Source organism: Zingiber officinale, chromosome 11B (genome assembly GCF_018446385.1).
Source record: "Zingiber officinale cultivar Zhangliang chromosome 11B, Zo_v1.1, whole genome shotgun sequence".
NCBI lineage: Eukaryota > Viridiplantae > Streptophyta > Magnoliopsida > Zingiberales > Zingiberaceae > Zingiber > Zingiber officinale.
Window position 1 is genome coordinate 20756512 of NC_056007.1, and position 19972 is coordinate 20776483.

Below are 19972 nucleotides of genomic sequence, written 5' to 3' on the forward strand. Positions count from 1 at the left end.
TAATTTAAAGCATGAAACTTTTACACCATACATAGTATAGCAAATGAGACTCTTAGTAGGCATAAATGAGGTTTTAACCCTAATGTTCAATCTTGGCCGAAACCTCTAGAAGTATAATTCTAAATTTTTAATTGCAACATAAAGCATGGAAACTTAAACTAACACTATCAAGAAGATCATACATCATGAGGAAACATAAGCAAACATAATTTAGGTCTAAAGACTTTCTATAACCTTTTTCATTTCTTTGGCCGAAACCTAAAGATAAGGCTTTAGGTTTTTAATGTAACATAAGGCATGGAAACTTAGACTAACATTATATAGAAAGTCATTCATCATGAGGAAGCATAAGTAAACATAATGTAGGTCTAAAACTTTCTCTAACCCTTTTCATTTTCTTTGGCCGAAACCTAAAGGTAAGGTTCTAGGTTTTTCAAGCAATATAAGGCATGGAAACTTAACCTAATAATATATAGAAGATCATACATCATGAGGAAGCATAAGTAACATAATTTAGGTCTAAAAACTTTCTCTAACCCTTTTCATTCCTTTTGGCCGAAACCTAAAGGTAAGGTTCAAGTAATATAAGGCATGGAAACTTAACCTAATAATATATAGAAGATCATACATCATGAGGAAGCATAAACAACCATAATTTAGGTCTAAAACTTTCTCTAACTCTTTTTCATTTCTTTTGGCCGAAACCTAAAGGTAAGGTTCTAGGTTTTTCAAGCAATGTAAGGTATGGAAACTTAACCTAACAATATATAGAATATTATACATCATGGGGAAGCATAAGCAACATAATTTAGGTCTAAAACTTTCTCTAACCCTTTTTCATTTTTTTTTGGCCGAAACCTAAGGTTCTAGGTTTTTCAGGCAATATAAAGCATGAAAACTTAAACTAACATCATATAGGAGATCATGCATCATAAGAAATCATGAACAAGCATAGTTAGGTTTCAAACTTTTCTCTAAACCTTTTATCTAATCTTGGTCGAAACCTAAGGAGATGGTTTCTAAACTTTTCTTTTCTTTTTTTTTTAAGCAACAAGTAGCATGAAACTTTTAACAACCATAGGTAACCTCAAATCCTTATCTTGGCCAAAACTTGCAAGGCAAGATCCTAAGTTTTTCTAGTAACCTTTAAGCATAAAGTATACGAAAGCTACTTGTACTGCAGGTGAGAGAATACTTACATCCTTTCGCTAAGGAACAATACCCTTGTTTGAGAAGTTTGCCTAGGAAGAAGACCCCCCTAGTTTGGTTTCGGCAAATGAAGAAAATGGCTTGGGAATTTCGATGGGAGAAGGAAGGAGGAGGAAGAAAGGATAAAAAATGAAGTTTTCCTTTCCTTTCTCTTATTTATGCAAAAAATGAAGGAAGAAGGCAAAACCATCTTCTCATTGGGAAGGAAGAAGGAAACTCAAAATTTTCCTTCTAAGTGAAGGGGCCTTCACTTTCACCACCCTTAACTACAATCTCCCTTCTCTTCTTAACAGCCCTGCCCTATTGGGGCTACTGGTTATCACTTGCTCCCACTTATCAAGAGGTTCAAGGTTCAAACCTTGGTTATGCCTCTTTTTTGTTCTATTTTCTTTTAAATTTTTTTGAAACAAATCTACATAAAGTCTATTCTAATCATGGGAAAATAAATTCATATAAAATTGCTAGGGACCCTATGGGTGTTACAGTTTAAGGTCTTCGCTCGACCGCTGACGTAGACAGGGGTTTAAGGTCACCGTTCGACCACTAGTGTAGACAGGGGTTTAAGGTCGTCGCTCGACCGCTGACGTAGATAGGGGTTTAAGGTCGTCGTTCGACCGTTGACGTAGACAGGGATTTAAGGTTGCTGCTCGATCACTGATGTAGACAACGCCTCTTTTTTGTTCCATTTTCTTTTAAATTTTTTTGAAACAAATCTACATAAAGCCTATTCTAATCATGGGAAAACAAATTCATATAAAATTGCTAGGGATCCTATGGGTGTTACAATTTAAGGTATTCGCTCGACCGCTGACGTAGACATGGGTTTAAGGTCACCGCTCGACCACTAGCGTAGACAGGGGTTTAAGGTCGTCGCTCGACCGCTGACGTAGATAGGGGTTTAAGGTCGTCGCTCGACCGTTGACGTAGACATGAGTTTAAGGTTGCTGCTCGATCGCTGATGTAGATAAGTGTTTAAGGTTGCCGCTCGACCGTTGATAGTTATCCTGGTCAACAAAGGAGTGGCTGAGCAGACATCACCCGGCCGGTCGGGCATCATGGGTCGGTCGGTAGGGAAACAAGCCGCTTGGACCGCTCGTCCGGCGCAAGGAATGACATTACACATGAGGAGACAAGAAAGCAAAAGAGAACATATCGTCTATCATTAAATATGAGGAAGCCAAGATAAAGAACACTACATTTATCATCATTGCACGGAAGTCAAGATAAATAAGTTTTCCTTTGGCAATTAATATCATTAAATAAGGACAGATGAACGATCACAGAAAAAGGTATAAAAGGGTACACCAGGTATGAGGAAGGCAATATTTATCATTTTTTCTTAATTACTCTCTCTTCCTGATTTTGACTTGAGCGTCGGAGGGTCAACGTCAGGAACCCCTTCCCTGGTTTGGTTTTGTTTTGCAAGATCGAAGTCTTCTTCCAGTAAGCGGTCACCCCATCCTCAGCTTTCCAGTTTCCTTCATTCGGGCATGATCAATTATATTCTCTTTGTTTTTAGCCAAAACAAGATAAAAGTATAAAAAGTTTTTTTTGGACATGCTATTTATTATTTTATTAAAAAAATAAATTTAATTAGGTATTTTAGATTTTGTTTGAAAATAAATATCATGTGAGACCATGACCATCTACACTTTTCTAAGATTGAATGCACCTCCTTAAATCCATAAGTTTTCATGAAATTTATAAATATTTGTAAAAATCTTACAAAAAAGTCTATAGAATTCCATAGAATTCTTTTTACAACTATATGAGATTCTATAAAAGTCAATACAAATCTATCAACTTCACAAAAGTCTATCATTAATAAAAAGTCAATGAAATTCATTCAATCTCTTGATTGAATACACCCCTGAAAGTATAAATCACGTATATCATTATATTTTCAAATAATCGTTTTAATCAGTTCGACCAATTGAGTGAATCGATGCTCTTATCAATGAGCTCAGATCTTTTGGTCCGAGATCTCTTGGATAAAGATAAACCCTATAAATATATTGATGGAGTGAGCTGTGATATAATTCCCTATCAATAAATGGGCAAGAGTCTAGTATCCTGGACTAGAGGATCCACTACTTGCTAATTCGAAAATAAAATAAAATAAAATAAGCACCAGACCGAACCGGACCGATCTTCATCCGCGACTCATCCCCTTCGGCTAATTTCGCACCCTCCCAACAGTTGCGAAGGAGGATAAGCACCGACCCAAATCCCTCTCCCCGTTCCCCCTTCCGATTCGCCCCCTTCCCGTTCCTCTTCTCGATACCTCCCTATTCGCCGCCGGCCAATCCTCTGACTGCCTGCCGTCGTCTGCAGAGCCGTCGGTTGCCTTAGCTAGGGCTTCCTTTCGTTTGTCCGCCGGTGACGACGCCCCGGATGCCTCCCTTCTCGAGGGCTACTTGATTTGGAAGTCGGGGTGATTGGAAATTGATGGTTCGTGCTTGCGGAGGGATCGAAGGTAACCAAATCGGGGAAGATGCACGTCTATGCATGGGCGGGAAGGTGAGAGGAAAGTGCGGAGGCTCATTCGAGTCTGTCTCCTCGCATGGAGATATAGAAGAAGCATCTCGCCTTGATCGCTTGCATCGGAGGTCGTTATCTGCGTCTGAGACGCATTTGGATTCGTTCCTGAAGGTACCTACCTCCTTTCTTGGGTTATGGACTTACTTCTGTATATTTGTTCTCAACTGATTGGGGATTTCGGATATTTGGACTATTTTATGAACTGGCTATTGTGTGTTGCTTGGACGCTTTCTTACTTTCTCGTAGGATGTATGGTCTTATTTATGAAGTTTGAGTGGTTCTTCCATCTGAGTTTGCCCAGCAATGTTTGTACCTAGTATGATTGTTCGTGCCCTGTAGAATTTAGGACAAGTTGGCAGGGGCCCAGATGCACTAAAAAACTAACAATGTAATCTACACTGAGTCCAGTTCGAAAATAAGTTTCATATAGCTGATGTTGGGGCTCGTGGGTATATTTCAGGAATTTCGTGTGGTATTAAACACAACATTTTTTTTTTGAAAATTGAAGTTGTGTTTCAGGTAAATTTCTCACCATCTTTTGTGCAAATTTCCAATTTATGCTAAAGAAAGAGTAATCTTTGTACGTGAGGCTTCTGTAAATATATTGCTGGGAAACTTGATTTTCCTAGTGATAATCTTGCATACGTAGCTGAATACTTTGTGATTCAAGCCTAGTCTCTTAGGTTGCATTTGAAAAACCTGATCTTTTCAATATGACTCATTCCCTATAGGTTTCATGACTAGTCATTACAAATTGTGACATTTTTTATTTTCTCTCTTTTATTTCACCTGCATTTTAACTTCATCTTACTCATCTTAGGTATAGCAATTTGTTTGTAGTTTACACTTGCTTTTCAACTGTCCAATGTGTGAAATAAAATATAGATGCAAATTACTATGACCAATACCAAAAATTGAGATTTAAAAAATTAAAACCTTGCTTAATTGTACACAGAATCGTCAATACAAAACCTGACCATATCTTTTATTGTTCTTCACAGGTATTAGAAAGGATGTTTCCAATTCTATCTCACCTTGCTACAAGTTTATTTGGTGGTGCCTTATCTGATCACTCTTTAATAGCCTTTTTTTTTGTTTATCTTGTTGTGACGGAAGTAGTTCGGATCGCTAAAGGGGAGAGGGGTGAATAGCGTATCTAAAATTTAAATGCTCTTTTCTCTTGCTAATTGCTTAGCAAGGACACACACATAGATTTTACTTGGTTCACAATCCTAGGGTGCTACGTCCAAGTCCTTATGCACAAGCACCTGTTTGCTATCCTTATCCTCGTCTATAAGTGTCGGAGGCTGAGAGACCTCTTATAACAATTGAGCACAAGAATAAATAGTAAGAGAACAGAAGAACAAACAGAAGAACAGAATGTATTCGAGTGTGTTGTCTTTGAACAAAGCTCCTCGCCTTATTTTATAGACTCTGCATGAGTTGCTGACGTGACATGTTTGGTCGATGGGATATTGATGACATGGCTAATAGAGTTCATCCACTCGACGATCGTCGTCCATTTGTTTGCTGACGTGACACTCTTTTGGTCGACCTAATAACTTACCGGTCGATCAAAAACCTAGTCACTTCGGATAACTTTTCTAGATTTGTTGCCACTTGTCCTCCTGCCACCCGATCTTGATCTTCGATCTCCCGATCCCGCTTATATCAGATCCACACTGTCGGATCAACTTCCATGTAGCTATTGATCGTTCGATCCTAATGTTTGGTTGACCTCTACAAGAGTACTCTTCTGCAGTCTCTCGTCTCTTAGATGCATCGAGCCCATCAACTTTTTTTTACTGTGTCATCCTTCACACTTGCTTGTGTCTTTTGCCAAGGTCCATCATTTCTGATGCTCCTCGTCCTTTATAGTCCCTCGAGTGACCCATACCATCCTTCACTGTACACCATTGGATCGTGAGCCATCGGGTAATTTTGTGTTATCCAAAGTTTCTGCACACTTAGACACATATATAAGAAACACAACAAGGCCTAATTTAACCTTATTTGACAACACATTAAAACACTCGTAACACTTGGGATTCTAACATATCTATTATTTTCTTTTTTTTTAAGAAAATTGGAACATCTATAGAATTACTAAAACGAGAGAGGAAGATAAGACATCTTGTCCAAATAAGATACATTAAAGATAATAGACTACTAGTGAATGATGAGGAAATAAAAGAGTGATGGAAGATGTATTTTCAACAATTTTTTAATGAAGATTTCGGTGACCAACTTAATTTATGTAATTTAAATAGGTTAAAGTATTATTAAAATTTAATTTTTGTCATAGAATTCAAACTTTAGAAGTAGAATAAGCTTTAAATGAGATACAAAATGGAAAAGTGGTTGGATCAAATGATATTCCGATAGAGGTATGGAATTGCCTAGGAAAGCAGGACATTGAATGACTTATGAAGATATTTAACTTGATATTGAAAATAAAAAAAAGCTTGATTAGTGGAGGGTGAGTACCTAGTCTCCTTGTATAAAAACAAAGGAGACATATAAACAAAGGAGACGTATAAAATTGTGTGAATTATAGGGACATTAAACTAATGAGTCATATTATGAAACCTTGGAAACGAGTGATAGTAAAAAGACTAAGAAGATCATGTGACCGAAAATCAATTTAGATTGATGCTTATAAGGTTCACAATATAAGCTATGCACAATTAATTAAAAAGAATTGGGAAAAGAAGTAAGTTTTACACATGATATTCATCAATTTAGAAAAAGCTTATGACAAAGTCCTTGGGGAAATTATGTGGAGAATTCGAAAAAAGAAATATTAGTGTAACCTACATTGAAATAATTAAGGATATGCATGAGGATACAATGATAACAGTGAAGACTGCTGGCGACTTAATTTAAACATTTCCTATAAAATTAGGGTTACATCAACTTTAGTTCTTATCTTTTTACACTAATCATGTCTATACATCTGCATTTACCTCTTTTCATATCCGTGGGGCAAACACTAGTGGACGTTAATGTAGCGGATCTATATTTTTTTACACTAATCACGGATGAATTCACTAGATACATCCACGAAATGTTACCATGATGCATGTTGTTTGTAGAAGATATTGTTTTGGTAGATGACATACGTGGAGTAAATATTAAGTTTGAATCTTGGCGGAAAATATTAAAAGTGAAAAGTTTTAGGCTTAGTAGAATAAAGATATAATTTAGCAATATTAAACGTAGTTAAGATAGGAAATGACAAGTTACTTGAGAGCTTTAAGTATTTAGAATCCTTTTTGTAAAAGGACAGAGGGATTGAGAGAGATGTGAATACAAGCAGGATAATTGAAATGAAGGAGAGTATCAGGTGTTCTTTGTGATTGTAAAATACTTCTACAACTTAAAGGGGGTGTTTAGACCTGCTGAATGTTGAGTTATGAGTCGAGTACATGAACAGAAGATGAGAGTCACAAAGATGTGTGGACATATGAGGATGTACAAGATAAAAAATGAGAATATTAAAGAGAAAGTCAGAATTGCACCTATTGAGGAAAAACTCCGTGAGACACGTATAAAATGGTATAAACATGTACTTGGACGACTAATAAATGTTCCAATTAGGTGATGTGAAACTAACTGAATATGCAAATTACATGAAGAAAAGGAAGATAAAAAAGACTTGGTCAACAACGGTAAAATAAGATACAATTTATTTAAATATATATGATAATACAGTATGGGATAGAGCATGGTGTAGGAGGATCCATATAGCCAACTCCGCCTAGTGGGATAAGATTTGACTATTGTTGTACAAAACTGGAATACTAGTTGATACTATGAAATATTACTATTGATAAGATGTAACTTAATCCCTCAGTTTGTCATTTTTTTATACAAATTTTAATTATGAAGCTTCACTCTCAGAATTACGAAGGTCTAACACATGGTTCCATGTATTATAAACCCACAATAGCTAGTAGGTTCACAACAAATGGGACCTCTACTCTAGTTGTTAAATGTCTAGGGCACAGTAACCTTTTCTCTTTATTAAACAGATGGGAGAAGCAATTCTCTTCTAGAGATGCATATTTGTTCCAAAATAATTTGTAGGCTACTTTACCTAGCTATTTTTTTCATTGGGTCAGTGTATACAAACTCGATGTTGGGACTTGTTTACTTTAGGATAACCTTTTCATGTTGCAACCTTGATTCAATGCGCATCTGAAGCTTTTGTATGATATTTGGTTTTCGATAGTGGTTTCGGTTTTCTTATATCAGTCTTTCTGATTTTTACTACAGGATGGACGAAAAATACATGTTGGTGAATGTGCTCTTTTTCAGGCTCGGAATGCTCCACCTTTCATTGGAATAATTCGACGTTTAATGAAATGCACAGAAGATTCTCCTAAGTTGTGTGTCAACTGGCTTTATCGACCTACTGATCTTAAGCTTGCAAAAGGCATTTTACTCGATGCTGCCCCAAATGAAGTATTTTACTCTTTCCACAAGGATGTGATTCCTGCTGCCTCATTGCTTCATCTGTGTAAAGTTGCATTTTTACCTAAGAGTGTTGAACTTCCACTGGGAATACCAGCATTTGTGTGTAGGAGAGTATATGACATTACTAACAAACGTTTGTGGTGGTTGACTGATCAGGATTATACCAATGTGAGTTTTTTTACTAGTCAGCCTTTGTTCTGCAGTACAATAAGATACCACTTTCTTGTTCTGTTATTCTTTATGAAATTATTGATCTTCAACTGTTCTTCCTCAGGAACGCCAGGAAGAAGTTGATCAACTTTTGAACAAGACTCATCTAGAAATGCATACAGCAGTACAATCAGATGGGCATTCACCAAAGTCTCTTAACAATTCAACAATCAACCAACAGGTAAAATCTGGTTCAGATAATGTGCAAAGCAGTGGCACCCCCACTCAATCTAAGGGAAAGAAGAGATTGAGGAATGATCAAGACATGGAGCCAATCAAAGGTGACAAGGGCATAGAGCCTATGAAGTTCAACCAGGGAATTGAATCAATCAAGCGACAACATTCTTCCAAACTCAGTGATGGAGGAAGTGTTGTCACCATAAAGTCTGAGAACATTAAGGCAGAGATTAATAAAATGGCAGATAAAGGAGCGCTTGTATGCACGGAAGGAGTTGAGAATTTGGTTAGTTTAATGCAACTAGATAAAAAAGAGAAAAAAATAGATTTGGCTGCTCGGATAATGCTTACTGATGTCATTGCAGCCACAGAGAAATCTGATTTCCTTCAAAAGTTTGTGCAACTCAAGGGAGTGCCTGTACTAGATGATTGGCTCCGGGAGGTTCACAAAGGAAAGAATGATAATGGTAGTAGTCCTCATGAAAGTGAAAATTTAGTTGAGGATGTTCTCTTGTCTCTACTTCGTGCACTTGAAAAGTTGCCTATAAACTTGAATACTCTGCAGACTTGTAACATTGGCAAGTCCGTGAACAATTTGCGCAGTTTTAAGAACTTGGAAATCCAGAAGAAAGCTAGGGGTCTTGTTGACACTTGGAAGAAACGGGTTGATGCTGAGATGTCAAAAGTAAATGATGGAAGATCTGTAGGATTTGGCCAACCAGTTTCATTGTCAGGCAAGGTAGGCCATTCTGATGTCAGTCAAACACAACATAAGCACACTGAATCAACTGATGGAGCTGCTAAATTGCTGAATACCCGATCCTCAGTGAGTAAGTTTCTGACTAGTAAGTCTGGAACCTTAGATTCTACTAAGTCAATTGTACCTGCTTCTGTTATTGTAAGCTCAAAGGATCCACAATGTAAAACAGTTGCAAGTAGTGAGGGTTCAGTATTGCCTCCTGTTGCAGTTAAAGAGGAAAAGATCAGTGTTTCAAATCAGTCTCGTAGCAATAACCAATCTTGTTTTAGTGATCAATCAAAATTGATGTCTTTACAGAAGGAAGAAACTAGGAGATCAGCCACTGAAGCTATGAATACTAGCAAGATAGGTAGCAATACTAATCGCAATCAAAGGTCAAGCAATGGGCTCCCTGTAACTGACATACCTGGAGATCGGAAGGAAGCTCATTCTGGTAGGTCTGAGGTGGTCAACAAGGTTGTGACAACAGAAAATGGATTAGAAACTGGACAGACATGCCAAAAGCCACTCAATGCCCCCATTGGTCATGGAAATATCAGTAGGTTGATTGTTAGGCTTCCTAACCCTGGCCAAAGACCAGGAAAGAGTGGCAGTGGAGTCCCAGTTGATGATCCATTGGTAATGGGCAGCAATCAGTTGCCTTCTGGTATGTCAGACAAACTAGATTTGAATGATGGTAGAATGAAGCAGAAGAGTGATCTTCCTCTTAATCATATCACTACATATGAAAATGCAGTGTCATGTCAAGGCAATGAGGTTGAAGAAGGATTAGTTGGAAATGGAGAAGTTAGCTCACCAATGGGTTCTGATGAAGAACATAGAAGAAATGTTGAAGTAACTGTAAATGTTGCAGATCCTGCTACAACTGCCTATTTGACATCTGGGAATGAAAATGGAGCTTGCTCAACTGAACCAAGGACAATAAATTCTTATAGTTCTATGCATGCCTTGGTAGAAAGCTGTGCCAAATATTCTGAAGCTATCACTCCTTTGGTAGCTGGAGATGATGCAGGGATGAATCTACTAGCTACTGTTGCCACTGGGGAAATTTCCCAATTTAACATAATGACACAAATTGATTCAAATGGAACTCCACCTGCTGTGGAGGAACGGTGCAGCAGAAATGATGAATTTAGGTTATCTTGCCATGATGATATGGGTCAGAGGAATCTCCAATACGATGAATGTGTCAATGCTAATTCTGAGAAGCAAGGGAAGAAAGTTGGTAATACATTTGGTAAAGATCTATTACAAACTGAAGATGCCAAGTTGACAAGTAGCAGTGCTAGTGATTCTCAACTGCAGAATAATAAACTAAATGGCCATCAAGCAACACAAAATACTATTACCTGTATGAGTTCGCTTGATAATTATAATTCTATGAATGTAGAGGAAAAACCTGCAGTTGAAAGAATCAACAATGCTGCATATATACCAGCGGAAGTTGAGCAGGGCAATAGGGTTGGAACTGCTTCAATTGAAGATGAACAAACTACCGATGTGCAAGTTTCTGACACTTGTACTTATACTGAGCCTAAGTTTATGAGCCCATTGAAGGATGAAAATACATCACTTCATGATGATTATAAGAAGACTGAAGATAACAATGGGTGCACTTCTGATGCTAAAGTAGATGGTAAATGTGATATAGATGCCACCAATTCTGATACGAAAGTAGAAGTACCTCTTGTTCAGGAGGATATGTCAAGCCAAATAGTGGAGAAAGTATTAAGTGCTTCTATCTCAACTGAAAGCCTACAGAAAGCTCCATCCCCAGATGCCGTAGCTGAAAATACTGATTCCATTGTTTCATTTCCTGATGGTAATATTCCTTCTCCTATGGCTATTAATGAGTCCAAGATTTTGTGTTCTGATCACACAAGAATCAACCCCATGGAGTTGTCCCATGAAGCAAAAGAGGACAATAGTATTCCCCCTCATAGCACTGATGAATCAGTAGTATCAGCTGCTATTTCTTTGGACACTGCTGAGATTGTTAGAGATTTAAAGGAGGTTAATGAGGATGGCCCAGTTGGAACAGCAAGTCATGAAGTGACATCTACTTCTAAAATCAAGGAAACTGAGAATTCTGTGAAGTCCTCTAGAACATCTGGATTTGATGCAGAAGCTGGGGAAGGGGGTATTGCATCATCTGTGAACTGCTCTTCATCAAGTGTTACTGAACATGTCGTTGCCACTAGATTTGAACTTGATTTGAATGAAGTTATTCCTGCTGTTGAAGGGAATCAAGACAAACATGATATCTCCTCAACAATATGTTCATCAGCAAATCACTTGCCTAGCCTATCTCCCTTTTCAAGTCCCATATCCACTGATTTGCCTGCATCTTTTACTGTATCTTTACCAGCAAAAGGGCCTTTTATTCCTCATGAAATTTTGTTGAAGGCCAAGGGTGAACTTGGATGGAAAGGCTCAGCAGCTACTAGTGCTTTCCGGCAAGCAGAGTCAAAGAAAATATCTGAAGTTCCTGATATCATCCCATCTAATGGTGTTGGAAAGAAGAGCCACTCTCTGCTAAATATCGACCTTAACATACCTGATGAGGAAGTTCTCGAAGACGCACCTTCTCAGAGCTCTATTCAAATGATGATGACTACTACTGATTATTATTCACCTTCAAGAACTGCTGCAGAAGTTGATCTTGATTTAAATAGAGTTGATGAGACGCTAGAAAATGATCACCGTTTGGCTAGCACCAGCGGTAGATTAGAGCTGCCGCTGTTGCCCATGCAACCTGCATCTGGAGGACTATCTGCAGGCAAAGCTAATTTTCTCAGGAACTTTGATCTGAATGACAGACCAGACATTGATGAGCTTAGTACAGAAGCAGTAACTAGGAACCAACAAGATTCAAGGACTGTACCAAATTTGTCTCATGTTACTTGTCGTAGAACAAATTCCAAGTCTGGTTATACTTTACCTTGGTGTGTTCCTCACTCTTATCCAGTTGTTGCTGTACCATCTCTTCTGCTTGATAGAGGAGATAAATCAAATCCGGTAGTTGCAACTGCAGAACCCCTGATGATTCCAGGTTCATTAAATGGTGTTAATCTTTGTAGCAATATTTATCGCAGTACATCTTTTTCACCATCACCAGCAACACTGGTTACTCCAGCTACATCATTTCCTTATGCAAACTCATCGTTTCCTCCTTCCACTTTTACACTAGCTCCAGTGTCTTTCTCTGGTGGTTCAACATCTTATGTTGATACTTCTTATGGAGGTGGTTCTTGCTTCCCTGCTTATTCGTCATTATTTGTTGCTCCTGCTAGTGCTGTTTCATCTAATTATCCAAGTCCCTACATGACAAGCTTTCCAGAAGGTGGCACTAGTACTATGAGTAGACAAGTCTTTGATTTGAATACTGGTCCAGGGAGTGCAGATACAGAAGGAAAAGATGAGAAACTGCTTTCTGCATCAAGACAATTTTTAGTTGCTACTTCTCAGTCATTCATGGAGGATCAGGTCAGAATGAATGGTCTTCCTACTGTAGGTTCAAAGAGAAAAGATCCTGAAGAGAGTTGGGGTGCAGAAAGTGCTGCCGAGAGGTCTGCTAAGCAAGTCTTGTGGAAGTAAGGAGATGATCGAAGAAACAATTTCATCTGTAGCTCGACTCTGGTGAACTACCAATCCATTTTCTTTATTTATTTATGTTTTCGAAATGGTTGGATGGTTAAAATACAAATTATGCTCTATCATGCAGGCACAATCGTATGTGGAATTTCTTTCTTGTATTACTTGTTCACTAGGTTATACATACAAACAAAAGCTCACACTCTAGTGTTTGCGTCAAGCATTACATTGGATCTTTTGGAGGTGATTTCATCCCTTTCCATAGTTCTTGTTATTGTTGAGACGCTATTCACTCGTTGACATTTTTCATGTCATCAGGCTTTTCTTAGCATTTTAAGAGATTTCAGGCAAGTTTGCTGTTTTTTCTGATGGAAAGAAAATAATTCAAGACTTAAATAGAATGTTTCGTGTAGAAGTTAATATATTCTATAAACTTTACATTTTCAAAAATACATTTGCCATATCATGTGCTAATACCCCTTTACTTATTGGATCTATCAGGGGCATGTCGGCCTCTTTTACCTTTTTGAGTCCTGCATTGTCTTCTAAGATTTCCAGTTAAACCTGCAATACATGGATAAAGTTTAATCGCAAATCTTTAGTGCATGTTCTGTGTCAGATCGATGCTTGCTCGCAGTAATTATGCATGCCTGTTCCTGATTCTTAACTATGTAACATGGATCAACTTTAAAACCCATTGCTTGGTGCTTGAATATTGCAATATTTTATCTGCTTTCTTATTTATTTCACCATGCACATCTTGAGCTTCTTTTGCTCTTGTAGTGGTTATGTACTATAAATACTATGAAGATTCTGACCTTATGCAGATATTTAAAATGTTCGCCTCCATGTTCTTTGGCATAGAGATGTCGTTACTGATACCATACCTCTTCATGGTAACTTGACACTATAGCTCAGTTGTACTAAGTAATCTATGAGACTTCTTTGGAAACTACTATTTGTTTTTTGTAGGTACTGTACTTTTATTGCGAGTGTAAAATTAGTGTAACAATTTTTTTAGCTTGAAAGATCAAAACTTAATTTGCTTTTGGTGGATCTGTCACTATTGCAACCTTAACTCTAATCTGGTTGCTTCAACTATGTCGATTAAACTTCTTTGGTTATTACTTTATCCTAACATCCATTTGTAGTTGGGTTGGAAATCCCTTTAACATCTATTTTACTGAATGGGCACATTAATATGAAAGCCACTGCTGGATGATCAGAAAAGGAAGTGCAATGTTCGATTCTGACTGAGCTCCAAGGGCTAGGAAGAGGTTTGGAGCTTCTGAGAAGGGGGATCATTTCTCAATTACAATGACTCATGTAGACTCTCCTTTCGACCAAACAACAACTATGACGACAAACAAAAGTAAAGGCAGTGGGACAAAGAATTCTATAGTTGTGTTTCTTATTGTCTCATCTTAAAAGCTAATGCACGACTATCTCGTGCGATATTTTGCTTCTCTTTCTCTTTACTGCATTAGTTTGCATTCAGGAGGTAGGTGATGAGGAAACCTGGCCACGTCTTTGCAGTAATCGTAGTACAAGTAACTCCTCTTCACCTTCTCATAAGCTTCCTTCTCATCAGAACTCAGCTCTCTGTACCTCTCCACATTCCACCACAGCTCGCCAGATGAGCAATCCAAACCGCCATCCGAATCGCAACCCTCCACATCAAATCCTTGGAACTGAGCCAGAAATGGAGCATAGTCCCAGTTAATTTTCTCTTCGCCTCCATCTGTTGCCCAATCCTCACCATTCCAAATGCTAGCCTCTATTCTCATTGGCTGAGTCAGATACTCAACTCCCGCAAAAGACAGGTTTTGAAAAACTCGAACAGGGACATCATCGACATAAAACCTGAAAAAAAAAGGGAATTTAATAATTGGTAGGATCTCTCTGTTTTCTATTCGAATCCAGAATGCTTACACAGTTTGGTAGGAGTTCCAAAGTATTTGGTAGTGATGGAAATTGGCGGTGGGGTCAAACCACAAGAAGAGCCTTTGCTCCCTTTCTCCATGGCTGTTAATGAAGACATTAGTTTGGAGAGTGATAGGCTTCCCTTCTCTGTTGCCCAAGAACTCGAAGTCCAGCTCGGTATGGTCACTCGTGTGAGACGATAACTAGGCAAATATTTTGGAAGCTCAGAAAGGGAGAACAAATGGATATGAACAAGAGTTTCTCACATAAAATGCAGTGACAATTCCAGCAGAGTCTTTGTTTGGCAGCTTCATCATCAGATCGAAGAACCCCGAGCTGTAGTTCAACTTGGAACCGAATCCAGAACCTGTTGAGAAAAATATCGATCATGGATAAACTTTATCGGTCATGGATAAAAGTATAGTAACTACCAGAGGATTTATCCATAGAAAGTTGAATCTGTCTTCCTTGATCCTGGAAGGAGACATGGCTTCTGCCCCATGTAATGGCATAGTTCACTTCTAAGCTAGTGAAGTTTTGATCATTGCATCTCGCAATTGCAAATTCTAACCCACCAAGCCAAGCCATTACGAGAGTCATAACGCTCAGTAAACAGTAGTTGGAAAACATGATCTTGCATGCGGATTAAGCCTCTGCAACACAACTATGTAGGCGTAAACCAAGCTAGAGACTCACACAACTTGCATGTTTTATCTACCAGTGAGTTATCGGATAGTAGTTAGCCCATACACTTTGAGATGACTAACAACGCGTGCAAGATTTCTTCAATGCTTATGCTCAATAGGTTCAAGAGGTGACGAGTTACCACCTAAAGTCTCTTTCCATATGGTCGATGGCCTCCTTTATAGGCTTCGAAATCGTGCTTGAAGCCTGCTTTCATAAGTTGCTGACTAATGAGAATTAGGGTGTCGGTGTAAAAACAAGCATTGGATTTCATTCAAGCTAGAGACTCACTCTAATGAAGGATGCCTTGCCTGGGACAATCCTCCTATGCATCTAGTCACACACACAACTAGCATGTTTCATCCATCAATGAAACATGCACTTTGAGATGACTAACAACACGAGCAAGATTTCTTCAATGCTTATGAATTTCTACAAATCTAGGGGTTCAAGTGGTGATGAGGACAAACTATCACCTAAAGTCTCTTTTCGTATGGTCCATAGCCTCCTTTTGAAATAGTGCTCGAAGCCTGCTTTTGTAAGTTGTTGACTAATGAAAATCTGGTGAAAAAAAATTAAGCATTGGATTTCATTTTTCTCAATCCCTTAGCAATGAGAAAGGAGAAAGGAGCCTACCTATCTACCTAACTTTGTTTAATGACACGATTGTTTATAGTCTAAAACATGCTTAAGCATACAAAGTTGATACAGGATTAATTCAATGGTCCTTTAAATTTCAAATGGTCATAACTAAGGGTGTAAATGAACCAAGCCGTTCGTGAATTATTCGAAACTCGATTTGATAAAAATTCGTTTGGGTTCGTTTAATGAGGCTCGTTAAAATAAATAAACCAAACTGAGCTCTACTTGGGTATCTTTGTAATCAAGTTTTTCTGAAGTAAAGTAATATTATCTGTGAGTTTTTATCATTTTTCTCCTTATTTTTATTACTTTGCTTTTATTCTGTTTTATCTTCCGCTCTTTTCTCTTTTTCCCCATCTAGTTTGATATTAGAGTCGATGTCAAAGATGATTATAGCGTAAATCTTATAGATTAAGATATAAAAAGAAGGACTATAGGGACTTATTTTGCTAATTTCCTAACATAATTCCTGGTTTGTTAGTGCGGTTGGTATTGTGCAAATTAGGCTAAGCAAAAGAATAGGTCTGTACTTGGTAGTTAAGGAAGTCGTAAGTAAATCAAGGAAGCACCTATGTGAGCAAAACCTAGTAAGGAACAATCTTGCCCTAACAACCTCTAATTATGTTTATAATTTGTCTGAAGCCTAGGCAAGACCAATTTAAAATTGGTATGATAATTCCCAAACATCCAACCTTGAATACCTTGACCTTACTACTACCACCAAAGTCACCACAAATCAACTAGCTAATAACCTGGCTATAGTTTACGACAGAACTTGTTTGTCCTCCAAAGTTCACCTGAAAAACTTCAAACAACTACTCGAGAAATGTCAAGATCTTGAAAAAGAAGTCCACGGACTTAAAATTGCTTTGAGCAACTTAACTTTTGTCTATACAGAAAGTAAACATTTAACAAAACAAGAACTCAAGTTGTTCATAGCAGAAATAGTGACTCAACCAAAGCTGCTTGAAGAAGAAGCTATTAAGATAACAGAAGGACTTGACAAGAAGATCCACAGAGTAGAGGCATTGCTGCACAAGCTGGAGAGGTGGACAACTTAATGAACAACAACTACTCTATTACGAAAGGAACAAATTCATATAAAGAAGCTATCAAGGTCACAGAACAAATAGAATCACCTGCTGTTGGTTTCGCTAGACCAAGTGATTTCCAAGACCCTTCCTCTGGGAACTCAGCCTTAATTAAGCAAGACAACACACAAATCTAGCTCCTTGTTCAAATAGCTGAAGGTATTCGAGATATACAAACAGATCTCAAAACCATCTTAGAATACACTGGAAAAGGCGTTCCCTCAACAACTATCATATCAGAAGATCTTCTAGACAAGCTAAAAAACCTATCTTTAGGTCTGACAGAAGGGAGCCAACTGGTATATGTTATACCTAATATAATGCTCGCTATTGGTGATTTCTTTAGAAATATTCAGGCGTCTATCCTTTTCTCGGGGATACGGGCAATGGAGGAGTGGCGAAGCCAACCTGCTTATTACACGGTAGTTAGTAGGACGATTATCCAACACCCCTAACGTAGGCTTTGCATATAAAATCCAAAGAGTCGTGGATTACCTAATTAGCCATGGAATCAGAGTCTTGCCAGGACGAAGATATTCCACAACCAGTCTTCAAGGGTTAAACTGGGCGATTAACCTAACACAGGTCAACATTCCTATGCATCCCTCTGAATTGAATAGTAGAAACCTAATGAATGGCAGGATATCATTAAGTTTCAGTAACTACAAGGCGACAACATCAGCAAGGGATATTCAATATAACGCTAGAGATGAAGAAGTACAAAGTGATGAAGAATCCTTCCATACTCTAGCAGTTCAAATAGAAAAGGCCCCCGACGTTCTAATCTATGAAGATGGCTATGGACCTCCATATGATGGCCAACCTACACTTGAAGCAAGAACAAGTGAAGAATGCCCCTTCATACTGGTACATAAATTATCCGTTAATGCGATTATTCCACAACGAAAAAATTCTGGGGTCGCAGGATTTGATTTAGTGCAAGTGAAATATGCATAATAGAGCCCAGAGGGCGAAGCCTGGTACCCACCGGACTAAGCCTAAAAATTTCCTGAGGAACCTATGGCTGTATTGCAACAAGGTCAAGTACAGCATGAAAATTTGGCCTCGATATCGGCGCAAGAGTAATTGATTGTGACTATAGAGGTGAGGTTCAAATAATAGTCTTTACCCACACAGATTTCTCTTATCAGGTCAACCAAGGGGATTGTTTCGCGCAAATTATTTTTAAAAAAAATACTTATGCTAGAAATTTATGAAGTCAATAATCTTACTCCAACTACCAGAAGCAATCAAGGTTTTGGCTTAACCTCCCAAAACCAACTAGCACCCTCTCAAAAAATACCCAAAGCATCATAAAACGCAAAGAAGCCCAAGGCATCAGCAGACCGGTGGGATACACTAGGTGAACCTAGTGGTAGGTTTGATTATTATGTCAATTATGCAATTCCTAATCCTCTTCCAGAATTGGAACTTCTTGCACCATCATGGGATGATGAGCCAGCGGAAACCCAACCCATGCAGAAAACGCCACCAATCCTTGACACATTGCTGCTAAAAGAGCGCCATGTTATCTTAACCCTTACAAACGAAAAGGAGCATTTTCAGAGCAATCTTGAGCAAGACCATGCAAGATCTATAAGTCTAGGGGCCACTGTACTCCAGTCCATGGGGACTACTCATTAAAACTCTGATGATGATTTTTTGAGAATCTCTAATACATAGCGTCCATTACAATACCACAACAAGAACCCCTTTAAGATTCTTATACTGACACCGATGAAGAATGGTTTAATTCATTTACCGCTAAAGGTGGTGGTGGGGTGGTCAATCTCAACTCGTCGCTACTGGTTTCGAAATGGATTATCCAAACTTAAGGAGATTATTGGAAGAAACCCAAGAAGTGTCAAGTGATTAGCAACAAATTTATTCAACAAGTACAGTAGTTTCACCCTACAGACCTCCTAAAGATATTGCTATGGGACCTCCGGGTTATCCTCCAGTAAGAGAGCAAGCAAGACCATCAAGGCTTCAACCAATATATGAACAACAGCTCGCAAAAGTAAAGTTTAAAGGAGGACTGAATAATGAACTATGGCCACTCCCCTCAGCGCAACAGCAAGGAGGTGCTATGTTTATCATCCCTGAACAATTGAGCCTCTTTGAAGACGATTTTACAAGATGGGAATCAATCACTAAGAATCATGTGTCTAGCCAAGTATTCATAGACACTAGGGACAATATTGAGTATATCGAAAATCTACTGAGAGAAATTGAAAAAAAATACATGGATCCAATGGAGAATGAGTTATCCCACTGAATATGAAGCTCTCATTAATACTGGTGACGGTCAGGAAGGGACCCAGAATATATTATTCCAAATAAGAAGGGTATTCTCTGTCGAAGACCCTGCTCAAGGATCCACAAATGTTCAAGATGTCGCATACAGAGACCTTGAGAAACAATCCTACGATAATGTTAAATATATCATCTAGTATATTAATGATTACATGCAGCTGACAGCAAAGATAGGAAGGTTATTTGCTGGACCAGAGCTCTCAGAAAAATTGTCGCTCAAGATGCCTGGAGATTTAGGGAATAAGGTAAAAACAGCATTTGATGAAAAATACGTAGGCCTCACAGTCGGTGTATTCCCTAGAGTATTATTTGCATATAAATTTCTAGAACAAGAATGCAAAGACGC

The 19972-nt window shown here is 38.3% G+C and overlaps 2 protein-coding genes across 3 annotated transcripts; one reads left to right on the forward strand and one right to left on the reverse strand.

The window, feature by feature from the left end:
- Positions 1 to 3389: 3389 nt before the first annotated feature.
- LOC122034549 lies at positions 3390 to 14019 on the forward strand. Of its 2 annotated transcripts, XR_006126726.1 has the most exons (5): positions 3390 to 3861; positions 8029 to 8397; positions 8504 to 13015; positions 13101 to 13213; positions 13798 to 14019. XR_006126726.1 is itself a non-coding variant. In XM_042593845.1 (4 exons), exons 1-3 carry the CDS (start codon positions 3658 to 3660, stop codon positions 12971 to 12973), a joined length of 5043 nt encoding a protein of 1680 aa, XP_042449779.1. In that variant the 5' UTR covers positions 3390 to 3657; the 3' UTR covers positions 12974 to 13015; positions 13101 to 13355. The 2 variants fall into 2 exon arrangements, 1 of the variants encoding a protein (XP_042449779.1); XM_042593845.1 differs by lacking the exon at positions 13798 to 14019 and having other exon boundaries at positions 13101 to 13355.
- Positions 14020 to 14179: 160 nt separating this feature from the next.
- Positions 14180 to 15481, reverse strand: LOC122033830 (xyloglucan endotransglucosylase/hydrolase protein 2-like). Its single transcript, XM_042592994.1, has 4 exons — positions 15325 to 15481; positions 15160 to 15260; positions 14903 to 15096; positions 14180 to 14833 (listed from the first exon to the last, which is right to left on the reverse strand). The coding sequence occupies exons 1-4, from the start codon at positions 15479 to 15481 to the stop codon at positions 14446 to 14448; spliced, it is 840 nt and encodes a 279-aa protein (XP_042448928.1). The 3' UTR covers positions 14180 to 14445.
- Between the last annotated feature and the right edge of the window lie 4491 nt (positions 15482 to 19972).